The following is a 20,540-nucleotide window of genomic DNA, read 5'->3' as shown; positions in this document are numbered from 1 at the left end:
TATATTTTAGGATTAGAACCCTCACCCTCCTGCAATAGTGGTCTGTCATGAATCTACTGAATGCTAGCAGTTTTTGGCTCCTTCTGTGCTTCACCATTGACAACTTTGGTGACATTGAAACTTTTGATCAAATGGTTATTTCAGTAATTCTTAGCTACATTATCAGCTCCTAGAATTTATCCTGCCAAAAGTGACCACATGTAAAACATGAAACAAATTTTCTGTGGGAGAGGGCAGCAATCGATTTTGTATTTGCGTGGACAAGAAAACAATAACAATGAAAATAGGTGATTTTGATGGCTTATCCATGTTTAATCAAATTGATAAGTTTATACAGATTTTATGGGACAAATTTTCGATTTGTTTATATGAATGGATTGATTTTACCAAAACAATGTTAAATCAAATTGAAAAATTTATACAGATTTCATGGGATGAATCTACAATTTGTTTTTCTGAATGGAATCAGTTTACCAAAACAATATTTAGAAGTTTTTTTTGGTTCCAAATCTGGGTTCCTCCAGATTCTAGCAAGGGTTTCTTTTTCATTTGTTTGGGTGAGAAATTTCTTTTTAATGTTTGGATTTAATAACGCAGTGAACTTTTACACAGTTTGAAATCGTAATGAAATTGATTAAAATGGTCATTGTATATTTTTTTTAAAAACTTCTATTATGGTAGATTCTGATAAGGACTTGTATTAAAGTTTTTTAGGCAAACAAGAAAGTGTCTTATTTTAAGACAACAACAACAGCCACGTCTTAACTCTTAAATGAGGTATACACATACTTCACAAGCCTGTGAAATGTAGATAAAACTTGAGCCGCAAAAGCCCCCATGTCTATTTTCTGCATGTTCTTTAGAATTGTTTGAGCATTATCTTGTTTTAGAAAATGAAACTTTCTATACATTTATTAGTAATTTATTTATTTTATATTATCATATTATTATTATTTATTTTACTAATAATTTATCATAATTAATTATTATTTATTTATATTTAATTTTATTATTATATCCATAATAGATTATATTATTATTTTGATTCATAAATATAATATTGAATTATACATTATTGATTTTCTTTCTTATTATATTAAATTTAATAATATTACATTATAATTTATTACTATTTATTCTTTTATTAATTCATTTCTATTATTTATTATTAAATTCTATTCCAATAGAGGAACATCACACAAAGACATTCAAAGTTCCTTGCATTCTAGGAGTAGAATAGCTTTCTAAACCCTGTCTCTACCGGTTGGTTGAGAGAAATTGAAGTTAAAATCAAGTCAATATCCTTTGAATGAACAACGTAAGTCCCTTAGTCATAACGAACATAACATATCATAAAAGTAAGTGCAAGTCCACAATAAGAAAGAACCTTAAGGTTGTCTCATTTAGTCACACAAACCATATGCATTGCTTGGCATATGAGCATCCTTATTCAAGAGAGAGTTGGAGATTTAGTGTTTCATCTTGGAATACTAAGTATTCGATTTTGTATGTTGCAATGGACCAAAACTCACATCAACAAGTCTTTGAATATAAATGCATCCTTTTCTAACCACCACACACACATACATTATGCGAGAATTTTTTTTAGTTAATTAAAACACCATACCCAATATAGAAATAACATTCCATGCAAGTTTCCAACCATCTATCATGATTTTTCTGAAAGTTAAGATTCAATTATCAGCTATATGTAACATATAAAAACATCACCATATTGTCATGCCATTACTACCAGCAGACAAAAAATACAAGTAATTGAGCTGTCAACATTACCAAAAATAATGCTTCATTTATGTTTACTGAGTAATAAAGAATTTATTCCATAGATACGAATGCAGTCTTCATATTTCTTTATACCAGATTGTAGAATACAAATCAAGACATTAGAGTCTAGGTCTGACTATAAATGGATTACTCTGCAAATCTCAACATGAAACCCAAGTATAATATGCATAAATTAAATTCTTCAAAAAAATCTTCAAAAGAATTGAATTTACAAAAAATCTAAGATGATGAACAATTACCTTTCAAAGGTCAGTATGGTAATCAATAACATAGAAAACCAAAATTAAATGAGTTATGAATGCAACCAAATAGAATGCTTCATTAAGTTTAACCCTAGTAATAGAAGGAATTGATCAATTGTTGTAAAAAAGCTTGTTTTTTTCTATATTTTAGATTTGTAGTTTTCAGAAGAAAATTAGAATAAATATTTGAAAATAAAGAAAATCATCCACAAAACCTATGGAAAATATATATAGCATCAAAGTTAGACACCCTTCTATATACAAAATAAATGCTACAAAATAAGATGCCCTCAAGGGACTTTATAACTACTTACCTCTAGAAGGTATGTGATTTCAAATCCTGTAAGATCATCTAGAAAAAAAACCCTGTAATCATGACGAATGGTCATCAATAAGTTCAAACATTTTAATATTTAAAGTAAACAAAAAGATCGAGTATAGAAGACATAAAAATGAGAATGTTTATATATGAATAAAGAAAAGTTACACCCTGATTGTAGCATAGAAAAATAAAACTTATGCTTTATGCCAAGGCTTTCTCCGCCTTCTACACCACCCCTTGGCCCAAGGTGCATAAATGCTTGCTTCCCCTAAAATTGACACTTAACAAAATTCTCCCTAAATGCATATAATTTGTATTTCCATAACTATGCCCAAAAGAACGGTGATAGGAAAACTAGCAGAAAAACAAAACACAATGTAAACTAATGTAGCATGAATGAACATCAATCAAAAAATGTAATAAGAAGATATATGTATCGATTGCTATTTATACATCTTTACCAATGTATGAAGAGGACAAGATACTGATCCAGTATTCTCTTGAAAATAGTAAAGAAATCGTGTGAAATGTCACCATCCTTACATCTCAAATGGCAAGTACAATATGCCATTCCTTTGTTTAATTATTAATCAAAACGAGCTTGTTGGGCCCAAAATGATCCAGCAGAACTTGAAGAACTTTTGGCCTTCTTTCTCCTCAAATATATGTGCTCAAAGCTTTCCAGTGTGATAGCCTATAATTTACCAAACCCCAATTCAAACAAGGACATAAAACATCAAACAAAAGCAAGAGGCTTCCGAAGGCGTTCATATCCCTAGTAGAGTCACCAAAAACTATTGGGTGAATATTTTGCAACCGACAATTTTGTGAAAATCCAATTGCCAACTTGGATGACCAGCCGCAACGTATGAGACAGAGTCTCTCCTACATTTAAGAGAAGGCTCCCCTTTCTCACTAGTCTTGGATCAACTCAAGGAAAGCAATAAGTTGAGAGATTTTGAAAGGGTGTCACCAATATTCTTTCCTCTTAAGTTTCAGGAAAGAATCGAGTTACCTATGAAGTGAGAAATTGGCAAGATGAAATCTCTAACTACACTTCTAATAGATGGAAACATTGATACCGATAAACTCGCACCAACTTAAAGGGTGATTGAAAGCGTACTAGTTTGGCTCTAAGTCTTGTTTTAACATATTCTATAAGAATAACCTCTACCATTGGGGCATAAAGACTTCGAGGGGTAGGGAACTCTAACTATTTTGTGAACTGAGGAAGTAATATAAACTACAGTCGAAGCTTCTAGTCTAAATATTACCACAATCGCTCCAGGTCAAAGCTTCGGCTTTGATTATTTCTTAAACTCTTTATGCTCAATTATTTAAACCATACAACAATAACATGAATCAGAGAAAATAGATGCAAATTACAGTTAGAGCTTCTAATTTGCACTATCACAATGACACTCAATCAAAGTTCCGGCTACAATTACTTCTTTGTATTCACTTTTCATCAAAATAGTAGTGCACAATCAAAGTTATGCTTGCACAATTCTTTAGAGCTTTTTGGCATACAATAAAAGATTATTTTTACAATGAGGGCGACACTTCTTATATAGGAAAAGAAGTGAGAATGAGGAAAAAGTGGCAGAAACTTAACCACTTTGACCTGATAAAACTAGGTGATAAGAATTATTAGATTACATGCCATAAGGACATGCAATCAAATTATGTGTAATTGCATTTCATGCAATTCATTCTCTCCAACTACATACATCAAAAAAAAAAGTTGAATCAATCCTAAAGAATGTTTTGAAAAGCCTTATATTTGGCAATACAATCTGAACAACAAGAAGACCTAGGATCCATTGTCTTTAAGATAGCTTCAATTTTTATTGCTTTTGCATATGCTGATTTTACAACCTTGTAGTTTTCTACAAGAGAATCCTACAAATGTTTTCTGACTACAATTCATGCAATTCATTCTCTCCAACTACATACATCAAAACAAAAAAAAAGTCGAATCAATCCTAAAGAATGTTCTAAAAAGTTTTATATTTGGCAACACAATCACGAACAATAGGAAGATCTGGGATCTCCATTGTCTTTGAGATAGCTTCAATTTTGATTGCTTTAGCATATGCTGATTGTACAACCTTGTAGTTTTCTACAAGAGAATCCCACAAGTATTTTGCTACAAATTTGTATGTAGCGAACCTAGTCATTGTGTGTGATCTGAATTCTTCAGCATCAAGATCAGCATTGACTCTGTTGGTATATTCTGAGGTCATTTCTTCTTTAATGAACAGGTTGTCATGTTCAGTAAGTACTAGAGTAACACGAATCGCCGCGATTCAAGCGATTCGGGTGATTCAGCAATCCGATTAAGGCCGAGAGATTCATGGTGAGTCAGTGAATTGGCTCGCCGATTTTTGGGTTAGAAATCGCGATTCATAGCGATTCACTAAAAATCTCCCAAAATCGCCTAAAATCGGCATATATTTTATTACTTGACAAATATTTCCCAAATCTGGACAATCTCATCGACAAATTTGCATCGAATACTTAGTATGGATGCACAATTGAATCTCGTCCTATATCATGTTTGAATTCATGACAGAATTGAGTTAAAAGGACAAGCATAATTTCCCATCAGATTTGTGTAATATTATGAAGGTACCCGATTTAGCTAAAGAAGCTATGTCGATTCATGAAGAATATTAGAATGCAATTTCCTTTCAACATAAATCAATCCTACATTTTCTTATGGTAGGATTGATGCATATTCATCCACGAGAGCTTAATTTTTCTTAGAAAACCCTAATTATTAACTAAAAATCACAACATCAGGAAGCCTAATATTGAGAGCTTGCAAATATGAGAAATTGCAAGGGTAAGATTGGAGGATGCAGGAAGTTGAGAAATGGTAAGTAAAAATGGTGAGTAATGCTTTTATATATATATATATATATTATTCTATTCTTTATCATTTTATTTATTTATTTATTTATGAGATTAAAAATAATGAAAAACATTCTTATTCCTCATTTATACTTTCATATATGTTTTAAAAGGTAAAAGAAATTTGATCTTTATTAATTTTTTTTAAATCAAATATATTTTCAAGTAAGAGATTAATATTAACTTAGAGATATTTATATAATCTTTCACAATGTTATGAAAATTTATAAATATTGACAATATTTATAATTCTATAATCTATATATCTGTGTCATGACTCATTATGATCCTATGATTTTTATTTACTTGAGCTACAATTTACATTTTACTTATGTGATGGATTTATCAATTAAGTTTCTTGTTTATGTATGTTAACTTCTATTTTATGATGTTATAGTGTTTTTTAGTTATATTCAATAAAGGGTGCATGAAACAAGTTTTAAATCGTTAAAATCTTTAAATTTCAAGGGTTTTTTCACTTTGCTGATTCATAGTGGCAATTCATAGGCGATTTACGATTCAAGTAAGCCTTGCTGATTCTGATCCGATTCTAATTTTTGATTCTTTGGTAAGGACATTGTGTCCCATTTGCTCCAGATTGCATATATCTTTGTTTCCACTTTTTGACAGCCTTCTAATGCTCCCTGTAACTTTATCAGAATTTTTCCAAGTACCTCCTCATGACCCATGAGTCCCTAATATATGTAGTACACATCAAAAGACGGAATGACATCACATGCAATCAAGGTATCTAGGTCAACGACTTCCATTTGATCCCAAACACCCAAAACTTCTTTCAAGTATCAAGGTATCTAGGTTTCTTGATTTAAAGAGGCAATCATGTCATGTAGCATCTCCTCAACACCTCTGATACATTCAAGAACTTTGATAGCATCCTTAATGGATTGAACTCCTTCAAAGATCACTTCCTTGAACTAAACCTTTGATGCCTCAACTTTCTAATTTGCATGGGTTGTCTGAGATGTGAAAATTGCAAGCTATGAAAATTGTTGACGGATGACCTCATTAAGATGAGCAACCTGCTGATTCATCTTCTTTCAAAGCTCGTGATTGCTCTCAGACAAATTAGCCAGTGCATCTTGGGCATCATGCAAACACCCTAGCCGCAACTATTTGCCAAGTTCAATTTTGGTGAGCTTGTAGTTTGAGGGATTAAGCTCCTCAGTCAATTTTTCTACCCAAGGTTCTGCAATCTTAGCATACTTGGTCTTTACAGAATCAACAACAGTTCTTGAAACGACCCTGGCCTTCGAAGATTTAGACTTAGTCTTCTTGACAAGGAAATTGTCTGGAAGTACTACAACCTTTCTTCTTTTCATGGCGATCTTTTCAAACCAAGCAGGTAGACTGAAACATTCATCTAATGAAACTAGGACAGTGGCAACAGCAGACATTGATCTTGATTGTATTTTTGTTGTCACTGTGCATTCTTCAATTTGCATTACCGGAACAATGGGTGTCCTTTGAGATGACTCTATCATGAACATCTCAAACCTTGCGACTGAGGTATCAAGTTGGGAAACTTAACCTTTCGTGAGTTGTTGGAAAATTATCAAATACATTTCCCAAGTTCTCACACTGCTCCGTTGTGATGATAGGAGTTGTTGAAGAGATGGGGAGTGCCGACATGTTCACTTCTGAGACGGAAATGGTGGGTGTAAAAATGGGGGAAAATGAATACACATCATTGTCTATGGTATCCAAGAAGGGTCTTTCCTAAGTGGATGGAACCTGGTTATCTGTTGGCCATAGGGGAGATATGATCATAATCTCTCATTCTTCCCCTTCATCTTCATCATCAAATTCTTCCTCTAATTCTTGAGCTTGTGTGGGTGGTTTAGAAGATTCTAGAGGTGGTTTTGATCCTTTTCTGCCTTTGATTCTGTTTAGCTGGTAGAACCCTTCTTGCTTGTTATCTCCACCCGAGATGTTCTTCCAATAGGTCCAAAGTGATTGCAATCCAATCCGAGTTTTTGATGTACTCTTTTGAGGCCTTGGATTTTCAGCCACTTATTGGTATTTACTAAGATAGATTGGAATCTATCAAAGATGGAATCACCTTCCTTATGTTGCCACTGAATAAGAAATGGACAATGCTTGTCAAAGCCAGCCCTATGATATTCTGGATCTAGGATGATGCCGTCATCTTCAACCTGAAAACCCAACAGAATCTCAACCATGTTGAGGTCAATGATCTAATGCAATATGAACCTACAATAGTCCATTTTCATGATGTCCATCTCTGTGTGTAGATCAATCCATACATCTGCCATGAACATGGGTGAATGCTCTTTTCATTCTTGAGTGTATCCCATGATAATCGAAGTTGAACCTGGCTTTGAACTTTTCCAAGGTGATAAGCTGAAGTTCTACTTTCATTGCCTTTGCTTTGTATACTGAATTGAGCATATATTGACCAATTACAAGGGGTTTAGCAGTGGTAATGTTGAATCCTAGCCTGCGCTGACCATGTTGGTACAATTGCACCTCCATGAGCTGTCTACCCAACTCCATCAGAACAATCCTATCAGTAGGATATCTTGGTAAGGTATATGGTTCCCCTTGAAAACAACCAACTCTCAAATAGGTGAAAGTTGGTAACTACAAGAAGATGCATCCAAACTGATTTACCCTCTCCCAAGCTTCATCTAATATTTTGATTACCAACTCTTTGTCAAATTGACACTGGAAATATCCAAAAAATGCATCTTGGACTCTCATGTAATGATATTTTCTCTATGTCAATATAATTTGATCATAATAGTTCCAAATGGGAACTAGGGTCCAATGCACCTTGGTGGATAGTCTTGAGAAGGCTCCCATGATTGCAACAATATATACCAAGTATGAATTCATGTGGAAAGGTGTTGATGTTCCCACATTAAACAACTGCTCACATAGTGTCATGCATATAAGTTCTCCCCAGTAAATGGGTTCTTTGTTACTAAAGATTTGGAGGATTAATTTATACATTCATGATTCAAAATCACAAGATTATTTAAGGCCGCAAACTCTGTTGTGGAAAATTATCAAATCCTTAACTTCTGGTTCAAAGTCAAATCTATGTATTGTTTTGGGCCATCTAGAAACAATGGTTCTCGTATTATCCAACCAGTGTGTATTAGAGTGCTTTTGATAATCCAATTTATTCGGATTCCACAACTGCAGAGACATATCTTTAGATAAATCTGCACATTCTGGATTTTGAATAACTTTGAAGACTTGCTCGATGACATCAGGATCTAGACTTATGATGATCTTGCCATCTGCATTCTTGATTATCTTTGTCTTAGGGCTGAATCTTCAAGCACATCCCAAGACAAACTCAGGTTCTAGGGAAGTCATGGGAAAAGTAGACACTAGATGAATATTGATTCTTTTGATGTGTCTCACCTCTCTATTAGCAGGAGCTTTGATTTTTTGTAAGAAATCAGCCATGTCTATATGCACAATCTCCGTATCTGATACTTGATCAAATGGAGATGAAGCAAGTGATACAGTCACATGAGCTAGCTCCTTGTCATATTGGTATTTCATCTTCCCTTTTGATTTGGTTGGTATGGACATGTCTTGTGCTACAACATGGAAATTCCAAAGAGTAAATACATCATCTAAAGGGACTCGCTCCATGAAGACATTAGTCTTTGATTGGAAAAGGCAGATCTATGAAGAACAAGGTGTTCAAAGTATTGATTAGATACTCATGGAATGCATGTGATGGCTGGAAATGATGTGGAAAGCATATGCATTTGGACAAAAAGGGCCAAAATGGGGAGTTAGAAGGATGGATGACGTGGGCAAGGATGGGTTTTCATATGTATCGCCAAATGCAAGCTAGGTGCACATAGATGCGTGCAAATGACAACTTTGGTATTTAAAAGATTGACCTTTTACCAAAATCAGGTTCTAGAGGTAATTACATGTAGTAATTACTTGAGGTAACATGTAATTGGGATTGGAGGATGTAATTGCATGTTTAGGAAAATTGATGGAATATGCATTGTCATGAAAATATGGAAGGTGAAAGGATGTAGATGAACTTGCATTCTTAAGTAGGAATTCACAACTTTCTTTCAAAAAAAGGAAACCAAAACAAGCAAACAAGAAAACTAAGCACAAAACAAAAACATACCTCTTGCTATTGTCTCAGACATAACAAACTTCAAGATGTTCCTCTGTAATGTTCTGTGTTAGCAATGTAGTAATTAGCAAATTGTTTAACAATAATGTCTGTGAATTTGTTCTTAAATGGGGTCCACACGGTGAGGGTGGCTGTCTGAAGTATGCTGTATGGTGGAGGAGGAAGGCGTGCAGGTGGCATACGTATGAATCCATACAATGTAGATGGAGGACAGTGAAGTGAGGGAGAGAATGGAGGTACAGTGGAGGAGTCTGGAATGTCATACGAAGTGCAAGGGGAAGTCGTATAGGGCAAGAAAGAGTCGTACGATGGCCAAAGGAGGGCTGTACGGTGGCTACATATGGCATACGGTGGTTGTTGGGAGGTGGAGTATATGCAAAGAGTGCCAAGGTGGCCATACGGTGTGTTGTATGGCTGATAGGTGAAGGATGGAAGGGGAGTACGGTGGACTGAAAAGATGGTAGGCCATACGGGTGATGATGAGGCCGTATGGAAATGTCCAAATGCCACGCAAATGGTGTTCGAGCCACGATAGGGAGTGCAGATTCACTCATACACAGACAAGAAGATCAAATACAATATTAGAACTCGAATACGAATGATTCTTCAATATATGCCAAAAGATGATGCTCCGACTTGCCAGATCCGAGCGAGTATTACAGGCGACAGAATAGGGTGAGGGTTAAATCCCACCGAAACCGAGAGAGCCAAATAGGAAAGATCTTTCACTTCCAAAATGGTGAACAACAGAGAATCCCAACTGGAATTCGCAGTACAAAGAAATAATCCAAGTTGCATGCCTAAAGACAACCTACATGTCGTGCTTAAATACCCATTGGGGAAAACTTTCCAAAGGTGTACAAAGATAGTTGATGGCAACACAAACTACAAAAACAAAAATAAGAATGGGTCCGAGATACATAAAATCAATCGGCCCGTTACAATAGTTTGATAAATGATTTATTTAATAATGGGAACATTACAGTCCTCCTGTCCCAAATTTTGCTTGTCCTCAAGCAAATGTAATGCTGGGTGCTGAAGAATGTGCTCGCCTTCCCACGTCGTGTCATCCAATGGCAAGTGTTTCCAATGCACCAGATATTCCTTCACCATGCGGTTTCGTAGAGTCTTCTCACGTACTTTGATAATCTCGACTGGTTCTAATATGCGCTTTCCTTCTTCATTGAGCGGTGGAAGGTTTGTGGCTACCGTGACGTTCTATCCTACAGCCTTTTTCAGGCATGAGACATGGAAAATGTTATGAATATGGCTTCCCTCCAGAAGTTTTAGTTCGTACGTGACTTCACCAATGCGACGAACTACACAATAGGGGCCATAAAATCGTGGCTTCAATTTTTCCTTTCTCTTTTCCTTCAATGAAGATTATTGGTATGGTTGGAGCCGGAGATAGACTAAATCCCCTACTTCGAAACTCCTCTCTATTATGTGTCTGTCGGCGTACATCTTCTGTTGATTTCGTGTCCATTGTAGGTTTTCCTTCAAGCATCTGAGTATGTCTTGTCCCTCCTAAAGCCAATCCCTCTCCCTTGGTGTGCAGCTATTGCCCAGAACTGTATCAATGAAGGAGAGGGGTACGTACCCGTATAGAGCTTTGAATGGGGTCATTCTGATGGGCATGTGGTATGTGGTATTGTAGCAATATTCCCCTAGATGTAACCATTTGACCCATACTCGTTGTTGTGCCGAGACATAGTTCCGAAGATAACCTTCAAGCCATTTATTCACAACCTATGTTTGTTCGTCTATGTGCGGGTGGTAACTAGTACTTGGCAATAATTTTGTCCCTACCATCCAAAATAGTTATGTCCAGAAGATACTGAAGAATCGCCCATCCTAATCATTGAAGATGTTTTAGGGTAACCCGTGTAGACGAAAGACTTCTCTAAAAAACAAATCGACCAACTTATGCAGCCTGAAGGTCGGAGGGGTTGGCCAAGAAATATGCATACTTTGTCAATCTATCAACCACCACGAAAATACAATCCTCTGTTCACCTTGGGAAGCCCTGTTATGAAATCCATCGATATACTTTCCCACTTATGTTTTGGAATTGGCAAAGGTTGTAGCAACCCAGCAAGTAGAGTATGTTCGGACTTGTTCTGCTGGCAGACTGTACATTCTCTTACATACTGCAACACGTCCCCTTTAAGTCCTTTCCATGAAACCTCTCCTGAAGACTCTATAAGTTTTGAGGAAACCTGGGTGTCCTGCTAGGGGTGAGTCGTGTACTTCCTTCAAGATTTTCTGCTTCAATTTGGATTCTAGCACCAAATATATCCGATTTTTATAGTAGACAATGTCATTCACACTCTATACCAATCATTCTAGGTGTGGCCATCCATTAGCTCACAGGAAAATGTGTTTTTGGAGTATTCAACTAACAGATGTGCCTTCCAATCAGCTGAAATCTGGTCTAGTGAGCAGATGGTGGGTTTCCGGGACAAGGCATCTGCAACCACATTGTTCTTCCCTTCACATATTCAATGTCAAAATCAAAAGCTTGAACCTTGCTTACCCATTTTTTGTTGCCTCTCATTCAAGTCCCGTTGCTCCAAAAAATATCTCTAACTGTTGTGATCCATACGGACGACAAACTTGGCACCCACCAGATATTGCCGGAACTTGGTTAGTGCATGTACGATGGCCAACATTTCTTTTTCGTAGATGGAATATAGGCATTCTGTTGGCGTAAGCTTCCTGCTCTTATAAGCTATGGGGTGCCTATCTTGCATCAGTACTACTCCAATGCATTCTCCGGACGCATCGCACTCCAAAATGAACAGTCGAGTAAAATCATGTAATGCAAGTACAGGACAAGTGCTCATGACCTCTTCCAACTCATCAAAGGTGAGTTGTGCCTTTTCATTCCACTGGAAAGACCCCTTCTTTGTCAAATCCGTTAAGGGTATGCTAACCTGAGAGAATCCTTTAACAAACCTTTGGTAATAATTGCACAGTTCAAAAAATCCTCGCAAATCCATGAGTGATTTTGGGGGAGGCCAATCAAGTATAGCCTGAATCTTCTCCTGATGCACTTGAACTCCGTATTTACTAACAACATGCCCCAGGTACAATATTTCTGTCATACCAAATTCACACTTGGATTGCTTGGCAAACAAAGACCGTTCCTCCATGATAATTAGGACTTCATTCAGATGCTTCAGGTGCTCCTCCCATGTCCTTAAAGGGTTTCCCATACATGAAAAAATGTGCACCTCAAGCTATCGGCTAAGGCAATAGTTCCTCCGCATCGTACCAAAGCTGTAATTCTCTCTATACGGTTTAAACCGACCATGTTGGTGTCATTGTGAGGTTGGTTATCTTCAACCACATTTCTTCTTGTTCGTCCTCATCATCGGACATGACCTGAATGTAATGGATCTTCCCCTTTCCGAGGCATCTGTGGCCAAGCTCCCAAGGTCCCTTGCAATCGAAACACAATTTCTTCCTTCGGAGTTCCTATCTGGTCGCTTCATCCAAAGACAGCTTCCTGGGCGAAGGTTTGCCCCTCAGAAGCGCCAGTAGTTTGGAATGTGAGTAAGTTCGAGAGGATGACGCCAATGACGATCCCATACTCCACACTTTATTGATTGCCTCCGACAAGGTGGCAGGATTAAACCCCTTTACCCAACATTTCAGAGGTTATGTAAGTTCGTCCATGAAGAGCACTACCCGTCTTCTTTCGAAAATGTCTGTGACCAAAATAGAGAGTTTCTGAAATTCTGCAATGAACTAATCAACCGATCCAGTTTGTCTCAGTTGTGCCAAATCTTTGAAATTGAGCTCCGAATCTTTACCATCAAATCGCTCTATCAATCTCTCTGTGAATTCCGCATAAGTATTTATTTGATCATGCCCTAATGTGATGGTGTCATGATGCACCATTCATGCGCAACCCCCTCCAAGTGCAGCGCCGCAAATTTGATTGCTTCTTCTAGCATAGGATTCCGCTAGAAGTATCAGCCTTCATTACCCACGCTTGCGCAGATATGTAACCGGATCCTTCAAATGGAGACAAATTTACTTTACTCAACTTTCTTCTGAGATCATGATTAAAATATCCTCTGTTTTCACCTCCCGAATATCTCATTCTCAAATCCGCGTAATCTTTGTAGGATATATCTTCCTCAAGATTTGCATTATTCCAGTATTCTCTTAGTTGTTCTTGCATCTCTTCGAAGGTTGGTTGTTTCCCTCAGTGTTGTGCTCCCGTGCATTGAGGAAAAGTCGGCATGGAAGGTCGAGTACATGCTGGATGAGGTTTTGATTTACCCGACACTGAGTCCACGCTATGACCATTTTGTTCTCCAGATATTTTATTGTCCGCCAACTTCTTGAGAGTTTCTTCCATGAGTCGCTGAGTATCAGTGATCTGTGCCTGATTCCTAGCAAATTCCCTCAGTAGTGCCACGAGTTCGACAGTTGTCAGTTCCGGTTCAACAGCCATTTGATCAATGGAATGTGTCATCTTCCAGCTATAAACTCTCATTCACTATCTACAGGCTAGCAAGATCGAAGCGCTCTGATACCACTGTAATGTTTTGTGTTAGCGATGCAGTGATTAGCAAATTGTTTAACAATAATGTCTGTGAATTTGTTTTTGAATGGGGTTTGTACACTAAGGGTGGCTATTTGAAGTATGCTATACGATGGAGGAGGAAGGGGTGCAAGTGGCGTACGGATGAGTCCATACGATGCAGATTGAAGATGGTGAAGTGAGGGAGAGAATGGAGGTACGGTGGAGGAGTCTGGAATGCCATATTAAGTGCAATGGGAAGTCGTATAGGGTAAGAGATGTTAGATTGTGGTGACTGATCAGGAAAGTACTGTAGCCGACATGGTAGCCAACATATTATGGCCGACATATGGCCGACATGTTATAACCCTAAAGCGGTTTAATACTTGTATAAAAGGGCTTAGGGTTGGGTATTTTTCATAATGTTATAATACGAAATTGGTTCTTGCGGCGGTATTGAGCTGTAAGGGATTACGGATTGTAATCAGGTTGTAATCACTGGATTGTAATAAGATCGGACTTGCTGTTTGGTGGACGTAGCCCAGGGATTGGGTGAACCACGTTAAATCTTGGTGCCTTGTGTTCATTTCTGTGTGTTCTATTATTTTCTGTTATTGGTTATATTTGCATGTAGTTTTTATTTCTGTCCGTGGTTTATCCTAACAAGTGGTATCAGAGCAAGGTTGTCTTTCAATTATCCTCTGCAGGAAAGTCTCACGGTTAAGTGAGAGTCTCACAGTTGAGTGGGAGCGATGGCAGATGAGGGTAAGTTGAGGGTTGATAGGTTTAATGGGCAGAACTTCCAGTTATGGAAGATGCAAATGGAAGACTATTTATATCAGAAGGATTTATGGAAGCCGTTGGAAGGAAAAGCCAAGAATCAGGGAGCTATGTCAGAGGCTGAATGGGATCTTTTGGACAGAAAGGCACTCGGAAGCATTCGGTTATGCTTGGCACCATCGGTGGCATTTAATATTACAAAAGCAAAGACGACAGAAGATTTGATGAAAACCCTAGCGACACTGTATGAAAAGCCCTCCGCTTCAAATAAGGTATTTCTCATGAAGCGTTTATTTAATATGAAAATGGCAGAAGGTGGATCTATTGCAGATCATTTAAATGAGTTTAATACTATTACTAGTCAATTATCTTCTATGGGTATCAATTTTGATGAAGAAATTAGGGCTCTCTTGATTTTGTGTTCTTTGCCTGAAAGCTGGAATGGCTTGGTAATGGCGGTGAGTAATTCTGTTCCTGGATCTAGTACCCTAAAATATGATAATGTGATCGGTGTTATTTTAAGTGAGGAAACTCGTAGAAAATCCTCAGGTGGATCTACATCAAGAAGTGTTTTAAATGCACAAAGCAGGGGCAGAACGACTGAAAGAGGAAGTAACTCTGGAAATCGTGGGAAATCAAGAGGAAAGTCAAAGGGGAGGAGGTCTCAATCGAGAGAACCAAATGATTGCTGGTACTGTGGGAAACCAGGGCACAAAAAGAAAGATTGCTGGAATCGAAAGAAAAATGAAGGAGATAAATCAGATGGAGACAAGGAGGCAAATGTGGTAAGTAACAAATCCGAAGAGGATGCTTTGCTTCTGTCTTTAGAGAGTGTTGATGATTCATGGGTTTTAGATTCTGGTGCTTCATTTCATGCTACACCTCATAGAGGTTATTTCATTGATTATGTCCAAGGGGATTTTGGGCTTGTTTATTTGGGGGATAATGAACCCTGTCAGATTGTTGGAAAGGGAAAAATTAAGATTACGTTGCAGAATGGGAATCATTGGCTACTACATGAGGTAAGACATGTTCCAAAACTAAGTAGAAATTTAATTTCAGCAGGGCAACTCGGTGATGAGGGTTGTGTAGTTACTTTTAATGATAAAAATTGGAAGGTTTCAAAAGGTTCCCTTGTAGTAGCAAAAGGTGTGAAAGTAGGCACCTTATATCTTTGTACAGGTCATTGTTCCTTCTACTTTGATTGTTTCAGAGAAAAATGAATATTCAGGAACAATTACTACAGTTAAGCAGGGAGAACAAATAGCTGATGTAGATTCTGATACAGCGCTGTGGCACAATAGACTTGGGCACATGAGTGAGAAAGGTATGAAAGTACTTCATTCAAGGAAAGTTTTACCAGGTCTAAAATGTGTGAATATGGATTTCTGTGAAAGTTGTGTGTATGGAAAACAAAAGAGAGTGAGTTTTGTAAAGACAGGGAAGGAAAACAAAAAGGAGAAATTAGAGCTTGTGCATACAGATGTATGGGGACCAGCCCAGGTATCTTCCCTTGGTGCCCAGCTCTCATTATTATGTTACATTTATTGATGACGCAACTAGAAAGGTATGGGTTTATTTCCTTAGACAGAAATCTGATGTATTTCAAACTTTTAAGAAATGGAAATGCTTGGTTGAAAATGAGACTAGTAAGAAATTAAAATGTCTCAGATCTGATAATGGTGGTGAGTATTGCAGTCATGAATTTGAAGATTATTGCTCCACTAATGGTATTCGTAGACAAAAAACTGTTCCAAGGACTCCATAGAAAAATGGAGTGGCTGAACGCATGAACAGGACTATAATGGAGCGCGCAAGGAGCATGAGGTTGCATACTGGGTTGCCCTTACACATGTGGGCGGAGGCTGTCAATACTGCAGTATATTTGATTAATAGAGGTCCCTCTACTCCTTTGGGCTGTGGTATTCCAGAGGAAGCATGGACTGATAAGAAGGTGAGCTATTCTTTTCTCAAGACCTTCGGTTGTGAAGCTTTTGCTCATATAGACTCTGAAAATAGAACCAAACTAGAAGCTAAATCAAAGAAATGTGTCTTTGTTGGATATGGCATTAATGAATTTGGCTATAGGCTTTGAGATTTTGAAAATCTTAAAATTATTAGAAGTCGAGATGTCATATTCAATGAGAAAGTGTTGTACAAAGATCTGTTGCAGCAACATGCGAAGAAAGAAGATGATTATGTAGTGCTGGATGATACTCCAAAAGCTAATGTTCCAGCCATTCCTCATGATGTGCAACAACTGCAACAACAAATACCACACACACCAGTGAATGTTAGACGGTCAACAAGGCAAATTAGACCTCCACAAAGGTTTTCTCCCTCTTTGTATTCTATTTTACTTACTGATGCTAGTGAACCTGAAAGTTATGATGAAGCTGTGCAGGTGGATACTAAGATTCAGTGGGAGTCTGCAATGAAAGATGAAATGGACTCTTTGATGAAAAATAAGACATGGGATTTGTGCAAGTTGTCTGCAGGTAAAAAGGCTTTACAGAATAAATGGGTTTACAGGTTGAAAGAAGAGGAAGGAGGTAAGAAAAGATTTAAGGCCAAGTTAGTTGTAAAAGGATTTGCACAGAAAAAGGGAATTGATTTTGATGAGATATTTTCTCCTGTTGTTAAAATGACTTCTATTCGTACTGTTTTAAGTCTTGTGGCTACTGAAGATTTGCATTTAGAGTAGATGGATGTTAAAACAGCCTTTCTTCATGGTGATTTGGATGAAGAAATATATATGGCTTAGCCACAGGGTTTTGAGGTCAAAGGTAAGGAGAACTTAGTGTGCAAATTGAAGAAAAGTTTATATGGCTTGAAGCAAGCACCTCGGCAATGGTATCTGAAATTTGACAGTTTTATGCATGAGCATGGATATAATAGGTGCCATTCAGATTACTGTGTTTATTTTAAGAGGTTGGATGATGATAGCTACATTATTTTATGTTTATATGTTGATGATATGCTTGTAGCTGGGTCTTAACATGGATCATATTAAGGGGCTGAAACGCCAATTAGCACATGCATTTGCTATGAAGGATTTGGGAGCAGCAAAACAAATCCTTGGTATGAAGATTTGCAGAGATAGGAAGAACAGAACATTGACACTATCTCAAGCTGATTATGTTGAGAAGGTGTTGCAACGTTTCTCTATGGAGAATGCTAAAGCTGCCAGCACACCTTTACCTGGTCATTTGAAATTGACTAAGGAGATGTGTCCCAAGACACAGGAAGAGGAGGATAAGATGTCCAAGATACCCTATGCTTCAGCTGTAGGAAGTTTGATGTATGCTATGGTATGCACTAGGCCAAATATTGCACATGCAGCGGGAGTCGTTAGCAGGTATATGAGTCATCTAGGATTTGAGCATTGGAATGCTGTCAAGTGGATTCTCAGATATTTGAGAGGAACATCCAATAAGTGCTTACACTTTGGGGGCTCTACTACTGATTTACAGGGCTATGTTGACTCAGATTTGGCTGGGGATATTGATACCAGGCGGAGTACTACAGGTTATGTCTTTACTGTTGGTGGGGCAGCCTTGAGCTGGGTTTCTAGGTTACAGAAGATTAATGCTCTCTCCACTACAGAGGCAGAGTATGTTGCTGCTACAGAGGCAGCCAAAGAGATGATATGGCTTCAGTTCTTCTTGGAAGAATTGGGACATCCTCAGAAGGATAATTATTTGTTCACAGATAGTCAGAGTGCCATTCATCTTGCTAAGAATTCAGCTCTGCATTCTAAGACCAAACACATACAGTTGCGGTACCATTTCATTCGGTCAGTTTTGGAGGATGGACAGTTAAAGCTGGAGAAGATACATACCAATGACAATCCAGCAGATATGTTGACAAAGGTTGTAACAAGGGAGAAGCTAAACTCCTCTTCAGCTTCGGTTGGTCTTTTAGACTGAACATGAATAAAAGAACAGTAGAGTCCAGGATGGTTTGATCCAGTGGGAGCCCCATGTGGTAGTGGTATTGCTACAAGATCAGTCTCCAAGTGGGAGATTGTTGTTTAGTGTGGAGTCTGATCAGTCCCCAAGTGGGAGATTGTTAGATTGTGGTGACTGATCAGAAAAGTACTGTACATACTTCATAAATAGTGGGGTTCAAGGCATCGCCCCGAAAAAAAAAAATTTTGGGCAGTAGCCGACATATTATGGCCGACATGTTATAACCCTAAAGCGGTTTAATACTTGTATAAAAGGGCTTAGGGTTGGGTATTTTTCATAATGTTATAATACGAAATTAGTTCTTGCGGCGGTATTGAGCTGTAAGGGATTACGGATTGTAATCAGGTTGTAATCACTGGATTGTAATAAGATCGGACTTGTTGTTTGATGGCCGTAGCCCAGGGATTGGGTGAACCACGTTAAATCTTGGTGCCTTTTGTTCATTTCTGTGTGTTCTATTATTTTTTGTTATTGGTTATATTTGCATGTAGTTTTTATTTCTGTCCGTGGTTTATCCTAACAAGAGAGAGTCGTACAATGGCCAAAGGAGGGTCGTACGGTGGCTACAGATGGCGTGTGGTGGTTGTTGGGAGGTGGAGTGTATGCAGAGAGTGCCAAGGTGGCCATACGGTGTGTTGTATAGCTGATAGGTGAAAGATGGAAGGGGAGTACGGTGGATCGAAAAAATGGTAGGTCGTACGGGTGATGAAGAGGTCATACAAGAATGTCCAAATGCCACACAAATGGTGTTCAAGCCACAATAAGGAATGTAGATTCGCTCATACGCATACAAGAAGATCAGATTCAATATTAGAACTCGAATACAAATGATTCTTCAATATATGCCAAAAGATGGTGCTAGTGCTACGACTTACCAGATACGAGTGAAGTATTACAAGCGATGGAATAGGGTGAGGGTTGAATCCCACCGAAATAGAAAGAGCCAAATAGGGAAGATCTTTCACTTTCGAAATGGCGAACAACAGAGAATCCCAATTAGAATTCGCAGTACAAAGAAATAATCCAAGTTGCATGCCTAAAGACAACCTACACGCCATGCTTAAATACTCGTTGGGGAAAACTTTCCGAGGGTGTACAAAGATAGCTGACGGTGACACAAACTACGGAAACAAAAATAAGAATGGGTCAAAGATACATAAAATCAATCGGCCCGTTACAATAGTTTGATAAATGATTTATTTAACAACAGGAACATTACATCCTCTACATGCAATTTCGTTTTTGGAGTTTGAAGGATTTTCAAGCATTTGAAATGAGAAAATTCCATCTTATTTAATGGGAAAATGCAAAAGATATAGCATGCTTTTGAACAAATGGACAAAGATGAGCCAAACAAGGCAACATAATAGCATAGCGAGCAAGAAATGAAAGCAAAGTTGAAATTTTCTAGTTACTTGTAGCTCAAAGAGCCAAATGTGGAAGAAAGATAAGTTAAAATGAAAGAGTCTTCTCCAAAATCGAACTCTCCAAGTGTATTTGCATGCAACAACTCAATACCCTTTGACCATTTCAAAGTTGCAAATGTAAATCTATATGCTCAAACAACTGGTCATTTTTGCATGTAATGGTCAAATGCAAGTCACAAAACCTTTAAAATGCAAAACATTTTTGCATGTAACATGTTCTTGAGGTGTTTTAATCAAAAATGTGCCCTCTAAGTGCAAAAACTTGGGTCATTTTTGAAGGAAAAGGGCAAAAATGTGGTTCTCAAATGCCAAAATGAGCACCAAATGCAAAAACGTGCCCTTGTTGTTGGATCATTTGTGCTGGAAATGCATTACAG

The 20,540-nt window shown here is 37.6% G+C and overlaps 1 protein-coding gene across 1 annotated transcript in view; it reads right to left on the bottom strand.

Moving 5' to 3' along the window:
* The window catches only part of LOC149538861 (PGR5-like protein 1B, chloroplastic), a 139,130-nt gene that overhangs the window by 80,288 nt on the left and 38,302 nt on the right, over positions 1–20,540 (bottom strand). Inside the window, exon 7 of the mRNA XM_089800212.1 lies at positions 2,363–2,414. Within this exon, the coding sequence (XP_089656338.1) occupies positions 2,363–2,414 (52 nt within the window). The remainder of the gene's footprint in view (positions 1–2,362; positions 2,415–20,540) is intronic.

Source organism: Cupressus sempervirens, chromosome 9 (assembly GCF_028749045.1).
Source record: "Cupressus sempervirens isolate cs-2001-9-10 chromosome 9, ASM2874904v1, whole genome shotgun sequence".
NCBI classification, from domain to species: domain Eukaryota; kingdom Viridiplantae; phylum Streptophyta; class Pinopsida; order Cupressales; family Cupressaceae; genus Cupressus; species Cupressus sempervirens.
The sequence above is the reverse complement of the archived record's forward strand: the minus strand, read 5'-3'. Positions and strand labels throughout refer to the sequence as shown.